Source organism: Magallana gigas, chromosome 3 (genome assembly GCF_963853765.1).
Source record: "Magallana gigas chromosome 3, xbMagGiga1.1, whole genome shotgun sequence".
NCBI lineage: Eukaryota > Metazoa > Mollusca > Bivalvia > Ostreida > Ostreidae > Magallana > Magallana gigas.
In genome coordinates this window covers 39,413,625-39,436,036 of record NC_088855.1, presented here as the reverse complement: position 1 = coordinate 39,436,036, position 22,412 = coordinate 39,413,625, and the positions used below count along the sequence as shown (strand labels likewise).

The window sequence follows — 22,412 nt, the reverse complement described above, 5'->3', positions numbered from 1 at the left end:
AATGGAAATAAAAAATTTTGAGAAAAAAGAACACGTGATAATTTTATATATCCACCCTCTAAAAAATGAATAAAATGGCCTTGTAATAGGTATATGTGATACCAGCGACAGACCCCATTATGTTGCCCTGGCAGACACAATATTGTTGTTTACTCAGTCATGCAGGACTCATTACATTCACCAAATAGTTTAGTTACCTTCACATAGATGTCAACTTGCGCTCGACATTTCCACCTCACCTGAGCAAGATGTCGCCCAATTCAGGAGATGTGCAGCGGGGAAACTGGAAAAATTGGTGGGAATTCCTGTTTTCTTCTGTTGGATGCCTTGTTGGCCTAGGGAACATCTGGAGATTTCCGTACATCTGTTTCAGAAATGGTGGAGGTTTGTAACAAATGTTTAAAATTTGTGTTACCGATGCATTACTCGTAATTGCAAAATTTCATCTTTTTTAAAATCGGAATTGAATTACAGTCAACAATCATGTAATATTTTAAGTTCATGTTCATAATAGTATTGTATTAGCAATATGTATGCATGTATGTATTAATCTATATACAAGAAGACGAACTGTTATTTTCATTTTGTGTACGAGGATTTCATTTCGCTCTTGCTTTCAAATGATGGAAATTCTATCTGTGTTCTATCTTAAGTTATGTAACATACACGTACGGTAAACAAACTGAAAAGGCTAAATTACATTTATCTGCAACAATTTTTTCAACTAGAAAGGCCCTGAACATTCATGCAGAGAAAAATGTGAATTTCGATGAAGTTACGAAGTTCTTCATCAGTGTTGCATAATATGATCCGAAGTGCAATCATTGAAATAAATGTAACATGCCATTAAAAGATACAAATAACACGAATGCGGACAAATTTAGAATACAGGGACCTGCGACATTAGGGGACCTTTGAAACATATATTGAAATAACAAGAAACGGTACGAGAAAAAAATGAAACCCTAACATCAATTTATGTTCATAAATAGAGAAAAAATCTCATGGATTCATGTGTTAATTACATATCTGTTCGGTACACCAAAAACCCGACACTATTACCTTAGCAAGTCAATCTGAAAGATGGGAAGACAAGGAAGTTAGATAAAATGCCTATTTCAGAATGGATAAGAAATAAATCAACATAAAAAAATCAACAAATCTGTTATTTTATCAAAAAAATCGAAAGAGATGTTCATGAACCCAAATCTTAAAATAGTGTCTTTGTTAAGATGACACCAGTCACGATAAAACCAGTGGGTGTTTGTGCCATCTTATTTTTCCATCATTTTACAGTATTGTAGCTAATTCAAAATATGTTTCCGTAATTGTAATGTAGTTTTTTCATCTTAAAGGAAGTACATGTAAACGACGAAAGTTAATAACTTTCAGAACGTGTTCAATTTAGGAAAAGGAGAATGCAAATTCAGTGTTTGCTATGATTTTTTCATTTATTGTTTAGGTGCCTTCTTGTTGCCGTATTTCATATTCATGTTCCTATGTGCAATGCCGATGATGTTCCTTGAAATGACGGTTTCACAGTATTCGAACCTCGGACCTGGCAGAGTTTGGGTTTGTTGTCCATTGTTCAAAGGTAACAACTGCAATTTACTGCGTATTTTACGTCATTTAATATGGAATACATTATCAAGTTTGAATAAATAGCAAAATACTTAAGATCTTTTGGCTCGTGCATGATGCACTATTTCTCGATGTACAGATGGCATCATTTTCGGTTCCGAGGCCCTCGCTTTTTACTTACTGTATGAGACAAGGCATCTAGCCAGGCCTTGTGCAATATTTATTTTCAAATGATATGTTGCTGCTTTAAAAAAAATCGAGAGAGATCTATATAAAATCATTATGGTAGAACAAAACTTAATCAATGGGGAAGACCCATTATTGCAATAATAAAAAGAGGTGCCATGTCATGAAGGATTCAGAGTTAACCTTAATAAGTGATGCCGTCTCGCTGCTGCACTGGTTGTTGTAAAGAACGAATTGCTACTGTTGTTAAAATAGAGTTTATTCTCTCTCAGGAATCGGGTACGGGATGATAGTATTGACGGGTATAGTAAGTATTTACTACAACGTAATTCTGGCATGGACATTGTACTATTTCGGAATGTCTTTTTCCTCCGATCTCCCATGGACTCGATGCGACAAGGAATGGAATACTGATACTTGCATCATACGTGGAATGAACTACACACCAGCGCTGTTCAGAAATAACTTTACAGAGAAGAAAAATGTTAGTTTCGAGGCCGTAACTTTTCATCAACATACATCTGCAGAGGAATTTTGGGAGTAAGTCATGTGCCATGCACGAATTGAATACAGTATATATCAACAGTGTTGTTGCGTAGAAAATAATACATGGACATATTTGCAGGAGAAATGTCTTGGACATGTCTGAGGGGATTGACAGTCCCGGACACATCCGGTGGCAACTTCTACTTTGCCTGTTGGCTGCATGGTTTGCCGTATTTTTATGCTTATTCAAAGGAATTAAGACTTCAGGAAAAGTACGAAATTATGTTGAATGTAGTATTATACCAAGCATGTATTCCTAACTTACTAAGTCTTACAGAAATGTATAAAAGCTTCAATGTCTGGATTAATGTCATGTAGTTTTGAAAAATACTTTAGTTAAATTTCAAAATGTTCAAAATTAAAGTACGGTATAGATAATCATGGTTGATAAATGTGAATTTAAAAAACTTTTGCAACTGTATATTTTGCTGATTAACATTTTTAAACAATCGGATGAAAAAATGTACACAAAATATGGCTGGCAATGGGCAATTTAATAATAAAAAAGGATAAATTGAGGTATGCCAGCAGTTAAGAATGGGAATCTATTAGCTTTGTTAAGACTTGATGTTTTCTTATTTACCAAAATGATCAAGATATTCACCTATACGTGTATTACACAAACATACTCATGTTAATTTACCTCCATCTTGAAATTTTGATGCAAATTGTCCAAGTAAAAAAAATTGAATTTGAATAATGCATTAATTAATTTTAATAAGTTTCTCTCATGGCAGCGGCATGACCCACATGTACTAACGCTAACACTTTGTGATTTAGGTCGTGTACGTCGCAGCCACCGTTCCGTATCTTTTCCTTTTGGTCCTACTTATTCGAGGTCTGGTATTCAACATCGATGGAGCAATCAAGGGCCTGAAAGTATTTCTAATACCACGTATGGAGGATTTGCTGAAATTCGATGTAATCGGTGAAATTTATTTCTTAAATGATATAGAATAAATTCCATCTGTGATTTAAAAGTTGTATTTTTTAGTTTTGCTAAAGCTGCTTTATCAGAGCGATATTTCTATTGAGAAAAATATTGTACAAACGAGTATTTACAACAAATTCTTCTAAGTGTATTTGATTAATATTAAAAAGGGTAAGATCGCCCATTATAAAGATTAGCATCGATTTTAAGGCATGTTTTTATTGTCTTTTTGTCGTTTACAAAATCGTAAATTAGCTGTCGAATGAGTCCGGGAAATTAAATATACGCTTCAAATAGCATCCTATATTAGTAAGCGTTAACGATGCATAGAAACCAAAGTCATTGGGGGACGAAACCAAATGGGTTCTGTTTGTAGGTTAATGGTGCATGCGCTTTCTATTTTTAGTAAAATCTAACAGAATTTTTTTATTTTACCGAACAACGAACAGTTCAAGCTTAAAGAAAACCAATTCTGCCTATGTAATTTCTTCAAGTTTTTAAAACTGTATAGGAGAATTGGATTGTATGAAAAATTAGTGGATACTATGTTCTTTGAATTGAACTGTAGGAAATATGGTAGCGACTGCTACAAGCACATTTATTGGTTTACCTATATATTACCCTTGTTCCACTGTTGTAGGTATGGTGTGACGCCGCTGTCCAGATGTTTTACTCGGCAGGCCTAGGCTGGGGAGGTATACCCACACTAGCAAGCTATAATTCATTTAACAACAACGTATTCAGGTAAATTGCGTTTAAAACTTGTTTTTTCTATAAAAAAATTCAAATTTAATTTATTTTTTTTCATCAACAGAAATTTACTAAAAGGACATTTAAAGCTTTTTTTTTAATACTATTTATAATTAAAAATATATTACACTCATCAAAATGAATTTACTAAAATTGAAACGATTCTCAAAATACAGGAATAGACTGGAAATCGTCAGTTTTTATGTTCATATTTCTTTTCTAAAAATCTTTTGTCGGAGTCCACTGGTATATAAACCATTGTTATTTTTACAATCATATCCTATCGTATCGTGTATCATTCATATCGTATCGTGCGTGTATACTGTCTTGTCTTGCGTTAATCCTATCAAGTTTATCGTTCAGTTTTAAAAGGTTTTTATCGTTTATCCTATCGTGTTCATCGTTTCGTACCATTTCATAAGCAAGTAAATCCATTTCAAAATTACAAGTCATTTCATGAGCTGTATACGAAAATTTATCAAACAAGAAATGTAAAATCTATTCAGCATTCTATCGTGATACCAATTCTTAATTCTATAAATCAATATTATCCAATATTACTTGTAAATCATATTTTTACGCAATGTAAATGAAAAAATAGCGTAAACCATCGAGGTTCTTGGGAACAAGGTAACATATTTAGCTGAATATCGTAAACATTACAGTAACTTGTATGTAACTAGATAATACAATGTATCCCGCGTAAGCGCGGAAATTAACACTTTCAACATTTTAAAATATGATACAATGCTTCATGTACATGTATATGGCCTCTATTCCTTTTGTTGCATCTGACTGGAAAAGCTGCAGACTTTTTTCATTTTATTTCGAACCAGGAAGTAGCCGTATAGCGCGTCATTTCTCTATAGTGCGTCATTTCTCTATAGTGTGTCATTTCTCTTTTCTAAATTTTCTTCTTTAGGTCTTTAGGCCAAATTTCACTATAATTATTATCACTGTCCTAAAAAAGAGTTTCAGATAAAAGACTGTAACCTTACCCGACCCGATTCAAATTCCTTGTTTTTATGCATACATCATCTGTTTATACATACGTAGATTTGTTAACTCGATTTTTATGTTTCACAAATTAATGTATACGGTTTCTACCAATCTGCAGTGGTATAAAAATGGTAATTTAAAATAGAATGATAAAATATAAGTATAAACATATCTTTTTGCATACCTTAAACTATAGTTGTCAGATCCAAGGTAAATGTCCTATGATTAACTCGCCCTATACTTTCCGCACTGACGTTGATTAGTCAACCCGCGTTCTTGGTTACCCTGTTCTGGAAAGTTCAATCCCTCAAACCTAAAATCGCAAGAAACAAATTTATTAACTTATCTTATATATTCAACATTTGTCGTATCTTAATTTCTGTGTATACCCTTAATTTGAAGTTTCCAGTAAATATACTCACTCTTTATGTAATCGTTGATATCATTTAATTGCAAGCATATATTTTTATACAAATTCCCACTGACTTGGATCTGCCAAGCGTGTCCACCACCTTATTCTTATTGTTGCTATTTCGGGCTGGTTTGTCGAACATGAAAGTTGGTTTTTAATTTAATTCTTAATAATTACTTATCAGGTAAAATTCACTAATAGCTTACGGACGAACATCAACTCACATGTGATGAATTACTAAAGGTGTAAGCAATTACTCTGGTGCAGGAATTTTGTAGTTTATTGGCAAAATAAAACAAGAGGTGTATTTTTATTTAACCCGCAATTTTGCATGTGATAGATCCTTTTGATCTCGGGCTAAAATGTCCCCGGCGATCGGCTAGGGTGTGCGGTAATAAAAAAATGTTTACAAGTCGTTCCACCGTATACAACCCCTAACGCGGGAGAGTCGACAAAGAGTATGCAGGAGCCGATTCAAACGTATGGGGAAGTCGATTTTCTCCGCTTCGGAGACGTGAGGAATTTAGGTCATGTCCTTTGTAGGTAGGTTAAACAAGTATTTCCAAAAAATAAATACCGCCCATAAGACAGCGATAGTCAAACTTTGTGATTGGTCCGAGTTCGTTATGCCTCTAGTAGTCTAAAACACTTCGAAACTATTTGGCGGATTTCAAATTTACAATAATCGGGTGGTTAAAATATGCATGGTTTGTAAAATATACGACCTGCTTTGGGTTAGAGACGGTTACAATAGTCGAACAAATGATCAATCTTGTAAGTGCAACAATCGAATCGTGACAAATCTTACGAAAAATAAATGATCAAGGCTTTTTTTTTCAGATGTAACGGTAACCATTTATATTTACCTGAAAGGTTGTGAATATAATTGTAAATTTTGAATTTGCTGGGTAGGTGTAAAGACAAAATTTACAATTTAACAACTTTGTGTAAAGTTTGTATTTACTCCTACCCACTATATTCAAATGCAAAATTCTCTGCAGAAATTTGTTACTCAAAAGTACAATGTCATAATAATTGCATTACAGAGACGCAATGATTTTACCTATTGTTGATGTTATCACAAGCGTTTTTGCCGGGTGCGTCGTTTTTGTGACGTTAGGATTTATGGCGGAAGAAGCCGGTGTCCCCATAGAGAATGTCGTTGACAGCGGTAAGATGGAAAATGTTGATGGAATGTATATTTTTCCAGGAAATAGTATAGAATATATTTGACGCATCTAGTAAAATTGAAATCAAGTTTTAATGGCGGATAATTGACATTTCGATAACATTCATTTTATATGATGGTTACATGCTTCATTAACTCGCTTAAATGCATCCCAATGAACTCTACATTTTATTTTAATTTTCATGAGGTCACCATCATACCCTACGCCATGTTCAATATCTTGTTTGGTAACACGTATAAATATTATGTTAAAATACTTGAGCATTTACCTGTTTATTCTGAGTTCCCTCGTTCCGCTTTCAGGACCAGGGATCGCCTTTGTTGTGTACCCCGAGGCAGTTTCTAAGCTTCCTCTTCCCCAGCTATGGGCAGTTCTATTTTTTCTCATGCTTTTTACTGTGGGTCTTGACAGCCAGGTAAAAGAATTTAAAAATCATTTTCATTTGTTTTTGTAGCGCTAATTAAAGCAAAAGAAATGGGGTAAAAATAGTTCATGAACTTGATTTATCATTGTTAGAACATTTACTTCAGTTGGTTTTCATTTCTTAATAAACAAATGTGTTTTTTTTATTTAACTGACAGAAACGTAACTTTTATTATTTCTTTCTTGGTCAAATAGAAATATCAAGTAGTTTCCGATTATTGTTTAGATGGTTCACGTTCAAACCCTGACAGGCGCCCTTCTGGACAATTTCCCCAAAGCTTTACACAAATGGAAAACTGCGTTAACGGGTATATTATGTTTGCTTGGATTTTTACTCGGAATTCCATGTATTACACAGGTCAGTAAATTTGATGTCTGAATAAACATTTACAACTACATGTTTAAAATTTTAACACAAATAGGGGAAGCAAGTAAATCTCTTCTTCTTACTAGGCTTTGCGTAATAAGACATAAGTTAAAGAAGTGGAATATTACCATATAAGTGCCATCGATTTGTAAACATTTATACGTAATACAAGTACATGTTAATCGGTTGCGTTCATTACTAATCATGAAAGTAGATCTTGTATGCACTAATTGATCCAGAAGAACAAAAAACGGTAACTATATATAATTTGTCTTCCGAATGAGTTAAGTTCATATAGTTTTAAAAACTCTTACACGCTTATAATTGTACTTGATGTAATTTGCCAGAAAAGAATTAGTTTGTCTTATATATTTGTTAAAACTTCTTCATTTAAAAGATTTTTTAAAAATTTGGAGCAAAAATTATCGTAGCTCACAAGTACGTTTTAAGTGAAAACAGATTATAATTTAAAAATAAAGTGTACCTTTCATATTCTTCCGGTCAACCTGATGCATACGAATAATTATTGTGAACGATTCAATCGGTAGTATAACAAATCGGCCAATCTTGTACACAGGAATAAATTGAGGAACCAAAAATTTCATGTGTATTACATATTTTGTTATGCATTGAAAAAATATATCTCCTATATAATTTAACAAATCGAAAAATGCAATAATTTTATTACTTAAGAAACAATAATCAACACCGTTACATGTACGTTATCGAAAGTAAACTAAAATCAGATTTTCTTTGTCGATCGCAGATTAAAAAAAACAGGGATTTATTCTTTCAGTGTCTGTGCCCCTCATACATTAAAATAGCACCTACAGTTCACGTAATCCACTGTATGAAAACATATTCGATGCAAGCAATAGTTATTCTTCTTGTGCTATATAACTTTTGAGTTGTACACACGTGGCAATGCTAATGAAAGAACATGTACTTAGAAAAAAGATCTAAGTCGTTAAATTTGGGACCAAGTCAACGCACTTTAAAGGTTTTTTTTTATCAAAGTAAGATAAGAGAGTACATTTTTTTTATCATAGAGACACTTATTTAATGAACTTTGAAAAAAGTGTATAAATTACAGTATTTTATAAGATACGGAGTATATCGTTTTGTATTTATTTTGCAAACACTGATCAATACGATCACCTCATTGAGAACGAGGAAGGGACAATTAAGAATAGCCCGATTACTGGTATATAATTCAAATTAATTATCCCTTAATTTTCTTCCAAAATTAATTGTATTTAACATTAAACAAATTAGAGTTAACCTAATGAAAGAAAAACTAGTTAAAGGATAGTAAATGCGTTTAACTAACGTAAAGTCTTTTAAAAAATATCTAAACAAGAATAACTATAAACTAAACAATTATAGTCTCTGCATAAACATGATGCAAAATATGTAGATGTCTTAGCAAAAACAATGCACTTTTCAAGTTCAAATAAATGATAATTTCATTGTAAAAAGTATGAGAGTTATACATGTATGTAAAAATTGAATTTTAAATAGAATAATAACAAAGAAGCAAATATAATATTGAATTTTATATACATTACTTATGTGCATTCTTTTTAATCATGTTTGTTTAAAATTTATAAAATTAAATTTTAAACAAACATGATTGAAAGGATTATATATGATATGGGCCTAAAATAGCCCCCTAAAATGAACATCATCATTATACTGTAATTATTTGCATTGTTTTCTTTGTAAGATATATATGCGATTTTTTTTTACATAGTGTTCATTTTGATTCAGCTGCCCACAATTTAGAAATATGACATCGTAAAGATAACTTTTTCCCGCCATTTTTGCATTTTTGGCACAAAACAACTTGTATTCAAGCAGTTTTTCTTTCAGAAAACAAAGAGCGCATGCTTTAACAAACAAAATATTTTAATCAGAGATGTATCTAGCCAAGGCTAATAAGTGACCAAAAAATTTTCCTTGTTCAAGAATGCGCTCTATATTTTCCATTCATAAAAATATAACAAAAACGTCAATTTTTGACTGATTTTGATTGAATTATAAAAATGGCGTCACTTCTGACGTCATATATTGCCAATGAGTGCAGATAAATCAAATAAATAGATGAAAAATATATTTTACATCAACTCCTCTAAAATAAAACATAACATTTTACTGGACCAGAAACGCTTTAAAAAATGACGAATTATGGGGGCCAAATCATATCATATATTATAGTTCTTTCAGATACATTTATATCTAATATAACAAAATGACAAATCCATTGGATTTTTATGAACAAGATATCGTTTTTCCATAAAATTTATTATTTTTGCATTTGGTACTATAGCCCAATATTTTTTTTTTTGTATTTGCGTTGACTTCATTCCAAATCCAAAGCAATTTAATTCTTAAAAAATCAAATACCTTTGTGTTCAGAGAGGCATTAAAGTTGTTAGAGGTATTGATAACCATAATGTTATTTTTTGTTCTTTTGTCTTTATATCATAAAATGTAATTTTTTATGATACATGAATGTTTATACTGTCTCTAATAAATGCTCTCATTTTGCAGGGAGGTATCTATGTACTAACGTTAATAGACTGGTACTGCGCAAGTGTGTCCGTCATGCTCTTAACCTTCTTGGAAGTAGTGGCATTAGCTTGGTTTTATGGTAATCAGTTGTTTTTCTTTTCTTTCATTAACATTTCATTAAGAGGACCAGATGGTCGTAGTCATTTTTATGCTGTTTCAATATCCTTTAGAAGAAGAGTTTGGTTTGAAGATATAAGAAAGTATTCAAATGTTTAAGATAAGGATTTTTTAATAAAATGACATTTATAGAAACTGTTACAATATCATATCTTATATTTTTTTAAAGGTAATTTGTTGACATTCCAGCCCCCTTTATTTAAATTTTTCTATTTACATTTATTTTTAAACTATTTTATTGAAAGTTAGTCCATGCATAACTAGACTATGGGCAAATTGAACAGTTGTGATTAATATAATATTTCCAGGAGTGAGGCGAATTTACGAAGATTTGGAAATTATGATTGGACACAGACCAAGTGGGTTGTGGCACGTTATGTGGCGCTTCGTGACTCCGATAGTTATCCTGGTGAGCCTTTTCTTCTATTGTTTTTTTTTTTATTTTATTCTAATATAGGTATACATTAATTATCGAAACGCTAAAAGTAAGTCTTTAAACTGTTACAGTTTAACGTTAAAATGTGCATGCAAATGAATGTAACTGGTTCACTTTGCATCGACGTTGACATCTCTACTGTGATGTCACATTTGACATGTAACATTTTAAAAAAACATGTAATTAAACATTGAATTAAAATTTTGAGACTTTAATATAATATCCAACGCAGAAGACAGAATGATGGCATTATTAAAGACTAAGTAATTGAATAAAATCGATGTATTGTCGACTTGGAATGTCACCGGACGAGGGATTCATTCACTTTACAAAGCCTTACAGCTTAAACAAGAGACCATGAGGCCACATAGCTCACATGAGCAACAATTGCCAAGACTTGTCAATCATATCAAATACAAAAAAACTGATAATTCACTAGATTAGATCTTGTTAAAAAATATCTTCAATTTCTTTCAACACATACGAGGGTTCTCGAAAAATAGCAAAGAAAAGTTGAGTTATTTATTTAATCGAAGACACTGGAAGATAAAACTTGTGCCATAAAGAATGCAAGTAAATTGCATCAAAGATATATTTCGATATAAAACAAAGTATAAGATCAAACTAGTTAATTGAAACATTAATAGATCATAAATTCGACATGCGGCACAATTCCAGAAACGAAAAGTTAAAATCGACATAAAGGAATAAAAATCGTGAGGAAAAACATTAAAAATGCATTTAAACTTGATAAATACTCGTATTCTATCATTTACCGAATAAATATTTTGGTTATAACGGATTTCTTTGAAAAATATATTTAGTCCGTTTTTTGACTTGTTGAAGTGTGTACTCTTAGAAAAAGTTGACGATGTTAGACATGTAGGCGGTTCACTGGTAACTAATAAAATTTTGTAAAAACCTTGAAAAAAAATCCTAAGCCGAATTCAAAGTTTATAAAATTAACAAAATCGCTTAGAATTAATTTTTGAAAATTAGAGGTCATGCCAGCAATGGAGGTGGCTCACTGCTAACTAATCAAATTTTGTAAAAAAAAAAAACTTGAAAAAAAAACCCTAAGCCGATTTCAAAGTTCATAAAATTGACAAAATCGCTTAGAAATTTATTTGAGAATTAGAAGTCTAGCACATTTCGGGAAGACAGACAAAAACAGCAAGTAATACAAGGCATGTTATGAGTCAGCAGGTAATATTTTGAAAACAATACTGCAATGTGAAGGGATTAGCAATGACGCAAAGACTGGAAATTTTCGACGTCACACATATTGCGCCGCCTGCCAAAACTTGTAGCAACTGTTCCTAATTTTTCTTTTTCTCCAAAAATAAATAAAGCACGGTTTTGATTTTTGGATATTGTTTGACAAAGTATTATGGAACAAACCAAGTTGTATTATACAAATGCAGTGATCAGATAAAGTTTTGTTTTTCAGAATTTGAGAATAAGATTTTTTTTTAATTAATCTATTTCTGTGTAAAAATTCAACAACTCCACCTATTCTTGCCCCACCTTACCCTCTTGAATCTACTCTACCTGAGGAACATTCCACACAAGTTTCAGCTTTTCTGTAAAAACTGCTGTTGGGAAGATTTTTAAAAAAAAATCCAAAACAATTTCAATATATAGAACTTGTCTCGCGTTGAAAGAGGGTGTGGCAATTCGTTAAACAAACTTTAATCCCCTTTAAATATGAATGCATTAAGCCATGTTTTTAGCTCACGTGACCTGAAAGCTCAACTGAGCTATTCTGATCATATTTTGTCCGTCGTCCGTCCGTCCGTCCGTATGTAAACTTTTTACATTTTGAACTTCTTCTCTTAAACCGCTTGGCCATTTTCAACCAAATTTGGCACAAAGCATCTGTGACAGCTCAGCTGTCAAATGTTCGTAACACTCGTTATACAAAAATTATTACGAGAATAATTGATATTCTACGATCAACAAAAGTCTATAGATTGATAGACATCACTACTGGATGATTACGTGTGCAATTATAAACACATCCATCAAATTTAACAAAACATGTGCGAGATCGACTTTCCATGTGATGGCCGCCATTGTTTACGATGTCGCATGTGGGTCAAATATAGACATGCTGATAGCGGTTTTTAATCACGAAAATAATAAACACCACCTACCTCCATCGAAGTTTTATTACTTTTTCATATTGTTTTACATAATATTAATTACTGGCACACGGTAATATTACTTAAAATCCATTATTTAATTCCACTATATAATTCGATTGGGGATGCAGCGTTTCCGGTTTGGTAATGTTACCAATTCGACGTCATCTGTGTAAAACGTCATCAGATCATAATGGTGATCCCGCATATCCGGTTAAAATACTATAGATATACGTGCATTCCCGCATTTTGACACAATTGGGGATTGGGCTTTTATGGAAATTACACCTACTTACGAAAGAGTAAGTCTGAGAAATTATTCGGGTGCCAGTTTATTACTTGCTGAAATACCTCTAAATGATTTATTTAGGCCCTGGAATTTATTCACTTACCAATTCTATTTCCAAGGGGAGTCTATGTATTTAAAAGTATAACCTGTGATTTGTTTGTAAATTAAATTCATCAATTAGAATTATCGGTCTTTGTCTTCTCTTTTCGTTTATTGTCATGCATTAAAACTCATCAAAAGAAACTGCGCTCGGGTACGTTACAGCATCCTTATGGGAAGGCGAATATAAATTGCAGAAATGAAAGACCGATCTTTATTCAAAGCGGAGAAAACCTCGAAACTCTAGAAAAAGGGGGTGCATTTTTAAAAATCTTCTTAACTACGGAGTCAAATTCAACGTAATTAAGCATAAATCATCCTTATGGGAAGGAAAATATAAATTGCAAAAATTAAGGGCTAATTCTGTTTCAAATTTGAGTAATTTACGAAAACAATAATAAGACAGAGAGAAAGGGGGGGGGGTCAACCAGTTTAACTTCGGGCTCGATATTTCATATATCGAAAACCAGTTTAGAGGACCAATCTATGTTAGATTTAGAACAGCCATCTTGAAGTTGAACGGAGATGAAATTAGTTGTTGTGCAACAGTTAACGTGCAAAGGGAATATTTGAAACATCGGAAATATATTTGTACCGTTTATGTGAAGTAAATTGAGGTTAAATATTTCAATGCGTTGACATTTTCATTTGTGACGGTGGTTTTAGCTTGTCTTGATTTTCGTTTAGCATGTTTAGTTTCTTTTTATTTTAACTTGAGAGGAACCATCGTCTTCATTTTCGAATTTTAAATGTTTACGTGTAGACTGGTTAATCAGACAGCTGATTGCTTACATGTACCTGCGCAAAATCTGATGCACTAACAACATATTCGGTACTATCTCTACTTCTCTTCTTAATGGTTGATTAATGCAACATGTTTTATTAAGATGCTCAGCAATTTCAGTCTAAATGGAGATAATTCTCGCTGATATATATATATATATATATATATATATATATATATATATATATATATATATATAATGAAAAATAAATTGTGTTTTTTTCTTTGTTTTAGTGCATTTTTCTCTTGTTTTAATTGTTTACAAAGGACTATATATGGTATGGGCCTAAAATGGCCCCCTTAAAGGAATATCATTATTTTACTGTAATTCTTTGTTTTCTTTGTACAGATATATATGTGATGTTTTTACTAAATGTTCATTTTGATTCAAGTGCCCACAATTTAGATATACGGCATTGTAAAGACAACCTTTCCCGCCATTTTTGCATTTTAGCATAAAAGAGCTTGTTTTCAAGCAGTTTTTCTTTCAGGAAACATAGAGCGCATGCTTGAACCAACAAAATATTTTAATCAGAGATGTATCTAGCCAAGTCTAATAAGTGACAAAAAAATTGTCCTGGTTCAAGCATGCGCTCTATATTTCCCATTCGTAAAAATATGAGAAAAATGTCAATTTTCGTCTGATTATGATTGAATTATAGAAATAGCGTCACTTCTGACGTCATATACTGCAAGTGGGTGCAAATAAATCAAACAAATACGTGAAAAATATATTTTATATCAACTCTTCTAAATTATAACATAACATTTTATTGTACCCGAAACACTTTAAATAATAGTGAATTATGGGGGCCAAATTTAACTCTTATCATATGTAGTTCTTTCTATTTACTAACCTTAGAGTCAAGCTTCAAGTTTCCGCAAGATACAGAGCTTTGCGAACAGTGCTACTGTATGTTTGTACACAAAGCTGAGGTCATGCTTTAGTTCGTTTATATTTTTAATGCAGCTATGCTGAATAGGAAATACCAAATTTAACAATCTTAAGTTGAATGTAATAAACTCATGTGAACAAAAACATAACTCAAACCAAACTATGTATCTTTCTTATAATTCTACGATTGACGCTGAAATTTTGGTTGATCAATAGAAATGTCTTGCTAAAAGGATGATATGCTGTAACTACTTTCTGGTACCTCTTCTTCAACGATGAATTGCATAAAATCTACACAAAATTTTGATAGTTTTTCGAACACGTCAAGTAAATAAATCGACGTCTTTTAAACAGTTTCCTAATTTTGACACATTGTTATTAAGAGGATAAAAGCATTATCGGTGTTCTTAAAAAATTATTGCAGTGGAAAATCATCTTTGTTTGTAGAAATTTGTTGTTTTTTTAATAAAGATGAAAATAATGGGTGGGCCTTGGTACAATAGAGAGACATGCCTTCCAATATATAAATTTGAATTATAGCTCTTTAACATATGTGACAACATTTTCAGTTAAGTTAATTCATCAATCAAGTGAGTAAGGATATGAAACGTCATACGAAATGAATCCATGTCTGGTAAACGACAATCGTTTATAATGGAGAAGGCCAATTAAATTTTTCAATGTTTTTAATTTGAGGAATAGAGCGTATTCATTCTAGTACATTGAGGTACACTTTTCTTCTTTCACATATAGGATTTTAAAAAATAAAATACAATGAATAGTGGAGGGAGAAAATGTACCTTTATTCTCTCATGTATTTTAATCGTTTTATAAAGTGGTGGGGGGGGGGGGGCTAAAATAAAGGGAACTCAAATTGTGTTGGAAGTTAACCGTGAATGCCAACTGAAATTTTAGTGATTTATATTGCATATGATCTTAAAAATCATAATAAATGGTATTCCATAAAGGTAATTATGTCAAAGATTAAGTATGTGCAAAACTAAGTGTAAAATTCGGATATTCATTTTTGGTTAATCTACCGAGGGGCCACATGGCAAAATATCCTTTGAACGCCCATATAGAGCCAGTGTTGCTCAGGTGAGCGATGTGGCCCATTTGGCCTCTTGTTTTAAAATTGGCCCACTGGCTCTGGAAAAGACGACAAGAAATGTTAAAAGTTTATAGATGGATAGACAGACAGACGGGGGGAAATTATCTATTTATCCCTAATGTAATATTCAACAACAGCACATCCTAAAAATGTGGCCCACCTTACACCCGGGTATCAAAACATTATTTTAACTAACTCAAATGCACACTGCCTCAGGAGCATTCCATTTAAGTTTCAGTTTTTCTGTGAAAATGGCTTTTGAAAAGAAGATTTTATTTTGAAATGCCATCATATTTTCAATATTTCCCAATTGTCTCAATGAAAAAGGGTGTGACACTTCATTTAACAAACTTTGAATAAGTATATTTGAGCTAATTTTCGTTATTTTTCTTAACAGATAATTTGGCTGGTCAGCTTGAGTCGGTACTCGGAGGTAGAATATGGGACTTACAAGTACCCATCTCATGCTGTTGGGATCGGGTGGATGATCGCCATACTGTCGTTAATCCTGATACCAGCTGGTATGATATCATCCATCTCGAAGACAGCTGATGCCTCAACACCCCTCATAGAGGTATGCACTTATATAGTAATAGCTGCAGTTCTGTGTTTAAATGTGAAAATTCGCGTTGGCAGAATGTATAACTTAATATCAAAGGCAAAAGTAAAGATGCAGACCAAACCTTCTCCTTTTATTCGAGCAAGATAGATCTCGAGTATTATGAGACTAAATTTTAAATTTATCCATTGAATATTCGATGCGTAGTTCTGGCTTTTCAAATTTCAAATTTTTAATAGTATAATGTTAAAATTAACCCTAATGTTCGGTAGATTGTTCAGCTCACAGTCAGACGTATCAGATTAGATTTTTTTAAAAATTGTATTAAACAATTGGCTCTTTCGTTCTTTTGTTGTTATTTTCACTTTTGGCTCATTAAGTGATAATCAAATTTAATAAAATGGTATTCTGTAAAAATGATAAACAAAAGTCCAATAAAGTACACATTTCCCTAACTATTTTACAGCGACTTCGGGTTTCTGTTCAGCCAACAGACGAGTGGAAGCCAGCCATTCGTCCCCCACCAGGGGATGTAGAGATGAGCAAAACTCTTATCTTCAATGACATGACCTGATAAACCGATAAAGGAGCTCAAGGCAAGACATGAATTTGTAATTTGCGAAGACAAAGCTGACATCGACATAAAATAATGACCCATGCATATTTTTTTTAATAAAATTGAAGCCTTGTATATAATACCACTTGTTCGTTTTAGCTTGAAATATTAACATGTACTATTAAAAATAATTCAGGAAATATTTACGTATTGAACACATATCTATACTTTTAATATGACATTTATATGTTTTTATAGCATTAATATAGTGTCAAATATAAAAAGGCCTGCGTGATTCTTTTTTCTGTTTTGTTTTAGCACAAATAATTTGTGTTCGTGTTGAGTTCATTTTTTAATGTCTTGGATAATCTTTATGCACATTCGGGATGGTGAAACGAAGACGTATTTCTTAATCTTGTGTGAAATATTTTATATTCAGTTCATGATGTTGAAATAAACCCAGACGATAATTCATGACCATATCAAAACGTTGATGTAATAGGTGTGTACTATATACATGTAGATATGTTCATGACATTATGAAATGAAAACTGTGAAATACACAGTTTCTTCCAAAAAACTTTAACTTTGGATCTGACTTTTCAATAATAGAAATCCATGAAAGGACTATTTTATTACAATACAATGTTGACAGTTAAATTTTTGGAAGCTATGTTGAAGCAAGCTACATCTGTATTACATGTTTACAGTAACTTAATTTTAAAATCCTGCCATGGTTTACAAATTAATTTGCATAATTATGTGTTACATTAAAAGTTTTGGATTGAAGATTTCTGAACTTAACTATAGCAATCTGGTTATAGATTTTAAATTATTTTAATTTTTAAATTTACAAGCTGCAATGAGTACTTAAGTCTTTTCTTTCAGATTAATTACGCAATATAGTTTGTTAAAAATATAACCAAACGAACAAACAGACAAACAGAGATGCTTTCATGTGACACTTTCGGTCATGATGTTTTAATAAGTAAACCAGCGTTTGAACTTTCAAGTGATATAAATTTGAGTTTTTATACCATGAACTTCCCCCTCCCACCCAAAGCAGAAGCAAACCCAAAAAGAATCATCCACGCTTAAAGCTTATACATCATTATGATGGGAATTTTCAGGGTTTTTGGTATAAAAAGGAAATATATAACTCACATATTAGTTATGTGAGCATTGAGGAAAAAATCCCGATCCTCAGATTTGATTCATATTTTTCTTGCTTAATTTAATGCATGGTCTTTGTGCAAAACTAATGCAAGTTTTTGTGCGCCCGTAAATTGCAACTTATTATAATGTACTTTAATCCACATTAATATCGACAGATGTCCCAAAACACCTCAATCCACGTTTGATTATGTAATTTTTATTATATCGACAAGGTTGGATTTTATATCGGGTTCGATTAACGGTAAGCACATCGGGATTGTCGATTTGAAAGCAATTTGCAATTGGAGATTGGTTGAAATGAAATGAAATAAAGTTTGCCCCTTCGCCTACTTACAGTTGTATAATTGATGGTCAACGCAGGAGAATGTAAATAATGAGAGAAAATTAAAATATATAATTAATATAAAATCCTGTTCCAAGGATGTGTTCCAATATTGACTACCGTTCGAAAAATGCAACGAAAAGATTCGATCCCGCACGATTACTTTTGACACTCCTAGCAAAATTAAATAAAGTGCTGTTTTCCCAAAAATGTTTATTTAAAAATAAAATTTGGTGTTATGACTAGTCACAACATTATTGAATAGCATTTGTTCGGTTTTATTCATTTGCATAGAGTACATGAACGTCTATTGAAGACTGTTGTAGATAGAGCTCTGTCATCTCACATGACTTAAATAAAAATAAACAAAGTTTGAAATCGCTTTATAATTTAATCTAATTTCAGCAGCTGATGTGACGAAATTCAATACTGTGAATCACACGTTCATGACCAAGTGAGATGTAAAGCAATGTTTGTGTGCGCGTGAACTGATGTTGTACAGAGGAACTAGTGTTGGGCAATTATCTTTTGACGTCATTACAAATTCCATAAAAACTAAAACATAGATTCACTTAATGAGAGGTTTTTTGTTGATAATCTTTTAAAAATCAAATTGAGGTTTATACTAACTTTATTGAAGTAGTATTACACGTCTATTTGTGTACTGGGGAACAGGAAACTTATCAACAATTACAATATTTACAATACGGAACCTCTCTCAAATAAGTAAGGTTAGGTCATTCTTTTTCTGTTCTTCTTGAAAGTGTTTGTTTTGTTTATTTATTTCAACTATAGTGTATTAACGCACTGTATGGCAACCTTGGAGACATACACCACAATCTGACTAGCAAATAACGCCTTTTATAGCATCGTGTGGAAAGGACTTGTCGGTCCTTGGCTTCAACAAAATAAACACAATGTAAAAGCAAATCAACAAAAATAGATACCAGAACTAGCAAAATATCCGCTAACTCTGTCAACAATAAATTAAACATCACAATAAACTCGATTCACTGTTGAATACTGACTTAACAACATAACAGTATGTTCAATATCACAGTCTACGCAGTGCTCAGCTGAGAAAACGTTAATAAATACATGTACTCTTGGTGTGCAAACTGTCGCAATTTGACAGTTACCTATAAATAAATTCTGATACTAAATAAATAGCATACTAAATAGTCATATGATGTTTGATTAAAAATGAATTAAGATTGTTCAGTGTGAATGACCACTCTGTTTGACACTTGGCATTCACCTCTCTGGTTGCAACCAAGGATGACAAATTCATAGTCTGTACTGGCTATCAAACCAAACACTCGGTGGTCTTGTCTTCCATACAACGATAGCGTCTTCCAGGCCCGACTCTGACCGCGGGGACGATACAGCAAGAAATGGGATATGTGTTGTTCAGCAGCGACATCTTGTGGACTTGAGCTATAGATCTGTACCGAAGTCGCGAAAGGTCGACAGAGACTTTCCACAATGACAGGTGCTGCAAATTAATACAAACAATATTTTTTTTTATATGAATCCTTAACACACGGATTCGTGATAAACGCATTGTAGTCTTTTTTGGTTTTACCCTATTTGTACCATCTCATTGTGCATGCTTTTTACATTTTGCACTCGTCTATGGCACAAAGTTCTAAACACCCAATGTGTCATTACGGTATTTTTTTTAATAAACCAGTTCAGATTATTTTTTCATTGTGTCTTACTTGATTCTTTCAAAATAATGACTATTGGAAAATAATAATTCCTAAAAGACAGTTTCCTAAAGAATACAGATCAAGAAGCTCATCGGCTACGTACATCACACATCTGAGCAACAACATAATAAAACAGCTTTATGGAATCATATACAAAGTATCTGGTCAGTGATTAATAGTAGGTCCCGTATAAAAAGGTTTTTAACTTGTTCTTTATATATTCTTATGTTAAACATTGATCCCTTTTATTCCAATGGATTATTTCATAGTCATATCACATATTTATCACTGCAACAGTTTTCAAGAAGATCTTACACAATTGTTCATATGTTTCCACAGAAGTAACAGCTTTTCTGGCCTATTGGTTTTAAGAAGAAGGTTTTAAAAGATTTTTTTTCCATTTATTCCTAGTATGTGAAAATTCGATCCCTCCCCCTAATTCCCTAAAGACCCAATCCTACCCCATTAGTAGATTAGTAAGAACAACAAACACTATTTACATACAATTTTAAGTGTAATTACGTATTTTTCCCAAGCATATGATTGGTCGACTGCTATCACATGGCCATGTTATAAATTCTATTATAAACCATACTTTACTAAAATTTAAAAAAATTAACCTTACTGTTACAGTACTAAAATAGATTTTCATGACAAAAAATAGTGTTGACATGTGCGACATTGTGAAGTCACAATAGCAAAATCAACCCCTATAATATACATTTTGAATCAAATACTTTACTTTTTTACTTTTGATGAGGAGAATAATTTTTTGTTGATTTATTATAATTAAAAATAGTTATAGCCCTTTAATATCAGTCAATACATGGTTTTATAGACCTGATAAGAGTATATCAGCCTCGAACTTCGTCCTTGGTCAATATACTCTCATCTGGTCTATAACACCATGTATTGACCTCATCAAAAAGGATATTGGCGCAAAAATTTAGAAAAACAAATGCAAAACAAATGGATTTTACTTCGAAAGAATTTAAGCTTAAAGATCAAATTTCTGATAACACACCTGGTATAACACTTTCTCCCGGTAGAAGTGTGGTACACTGGACTACTTCAGAGTTGGCGCTTCTCCCCGATTGGTTGCTGGCACTGACACAGAAATAGTACGTTGTAGACTTGCACAGGTTCTCCACTAGCACAACGACCACTCCAGAACAGTTCGGCACGATTTTCCCAAGGAGCCTGTCCTCTGGAACATTTTTTACTATCAATGTATCCTAAAAAAGTTAATCAACCAGTAATTATATATAGATGACTGACTGTCAAAAATTTAATTTAAAAATAGGCCACATTATAGACATATATAGACAGATGTCCTTTCAGAATACACATGTACTGGTTCGGTTTTTGTAATGATACAAGTGTACATTAAGTATGTACCTCGATTTCAAGACTTTTCTGCTCCTCTGAACAATAGTGAATTTCATACTGGTCTATGACGTCATGAAGATTTCTAGGAGGGGACAGCACTAAAACGACCGTGTCTTCGCTCCGGGAACAGCGTGTGACGTCAATACTCGGTGTTTCGGGGGCTAAAGAAGGGGTTACAAATTAAAGCAATATGAGCTGTAATTTTTAGAATTTTATTTTGCTGAAAATACCTGCTAGTACAATAAGACTGCATGTAACTTAAACTTTTATGATAAATAAGATTTGAAAACATCATTAATTTTTATCAAAAGAAAGATTTCTCTTCTAAGGAATATATAGCAAATCAATTTTTGTACAGGACGACAATAATTCATTTTTGCTCCAATTAAGGCTTCTTAAATGCTTTTTCCACAAAAATATGGCTATAGAAATTTTAAAAACATGATATTTCTTATCATTTTAGTAGAAAATAACATTTTCGTGAAAAACAAATTCAACTTGAAAATTGTAGCTCATATTGCTTTAATTGAATCAAAAATGTTTGAAATTACTATCAATTCTTGATAATTTGTACATTTTGTAGATAAGTAGTTTTTTGTAATAGGAGAAATAATTGTGTACCAAGTAAATAATTCATTTCTCTGATGACATTCCTTTCCTTTCTGAAGTCTACAAGCTTGCCCGGCAGTACGTCACAATCTGAGGGCTGAAACTGAGCCGTCTCACAATCGGCGGTAGCTTTTACTAATCTGTGAGAGAAAAAATAACGTCAGGGATATTTTAAAGCCAAAACTGTAAAATGTCGGAAATATGGTAATCCTTTTACACTGCAGTTTAACACTATAGACCATTCGGATTACTATT

General features: G+C 32.4%; 2 protein-coding genes across 10 annotated transcripts in view; one reads left to right on the top strand and one right to left on the bottom strand.

Moving 5' to 3' along the window:
- The first annotated feature begins 107 nt into the window (after positions 1 to 107).
- On the top strand, positions 108 to 19,044 carry LOC105346523 (sodium-dependent proline transporter). 3 transcript variants are annotated; one of them, XM_066079728.1, is made up of 14 exons: positions 108 to 384; positions 1,463 to 1,594; positions 2,040 to 2,307; positions 2,393 to 2,525; positions 3,094 to 3,234; positions 3,885 to 3,988; positions 6,452 to 6,576; positions 6,898 to 7,010; positions 7,245 to 7,376; positions 9,939 to 10,038; positions 10,385 to 10,485; positions 16,232 to 16,408; positions 16,860 to 16,989; positions 18,856 to 19,044. In XM_066079728.1, the coding sequence occupies exons 1-13, from the start codon at positions 249 to 251 to the stop codon at positions 16,965 to 16,967; spliced, it is 1,770 nt and encodes a 589-aa protein (XP_065935800.1). In that variant the 5' UTR covers positions 108 to 248; the 3' UTR covers positions 16,968 to 16,989; positions 18,856 to 19,044. The 3 variants fall into 3 exon arrangements, with proteins under 3 accessions (XP_065935800.1, XP_065935799.1, XP_011453444.3); XM_066079727.1 differs by having other exon boundaries at positions 18,853 to 19,044; XM_011455142.4 differs by lacking the exon at positions 18,856 to 19,044 and having other exon boundaries at positions 109 to 384; positions 16,860 to 17,063.
- The window catches only part of LOC105346521 (E3 ubiquitin-protein ligase Midline-1), a 16,422-nt gene continuing 12,828 nt past the window's right edge, over positions 18,819 to 22,412 (bottom strand). For all 7 annotated transcript variants that reach the window (XM_034481542.2, XM_066079726.1, XM_011455139.4 and 4 more), the window contains 4 exons: positions 22,170 to 22,297; positions 21,558 to 21,709; positions 21,184 to 21,394; positions 18,819 to 19,942 (listed from right to left, as the gene is read on the bottom strand). In XM_034481542.2, coding sequence (XP_034337433.2) covers positions 19,656 to 19,942; positions 21,184 to 21,394; positions 21,558 to 21,709; positions 22,170 to 22,297 — 778 coding nt within the window. In that variant the 3' untranslated portion in view covers positions 18,819 to 19,655. The remainder of the gene's footprint in view (positions 19,943 to 21,183; positions 21,395 to 21,557; positions 21,710 to 22,169; positions 22,298 to 22,412) is intronic.

What these genes read in the sequence shown, in the direction of transcription:
- LOC105346523 (XM_066079728.1), top strand. Translation starts at nt 249, where the DNA reads ATGTCGCCCAATTCAGGAGATGTGCAGCGGGGAAACTGGAAAAATTGG. An exon ending in GGCATTAGCTTGGTTTTATG is followed by an intron (nt 10,039 to 10,384) that starts GTAATCAGTTGT and finishes TAATATTTCCAG; the next exon opens with GAGTGAGGCGAATTTACGAA. An exon ending in TGACTCCGATAGTTATCCTG is followed by an intron (nt 10,486 to 16,231) that starts GTGAGCCTTTTC and finishes TTTTCTTAACAG; the next exon opens with ATAATTTGGCTGGTCAGCTT.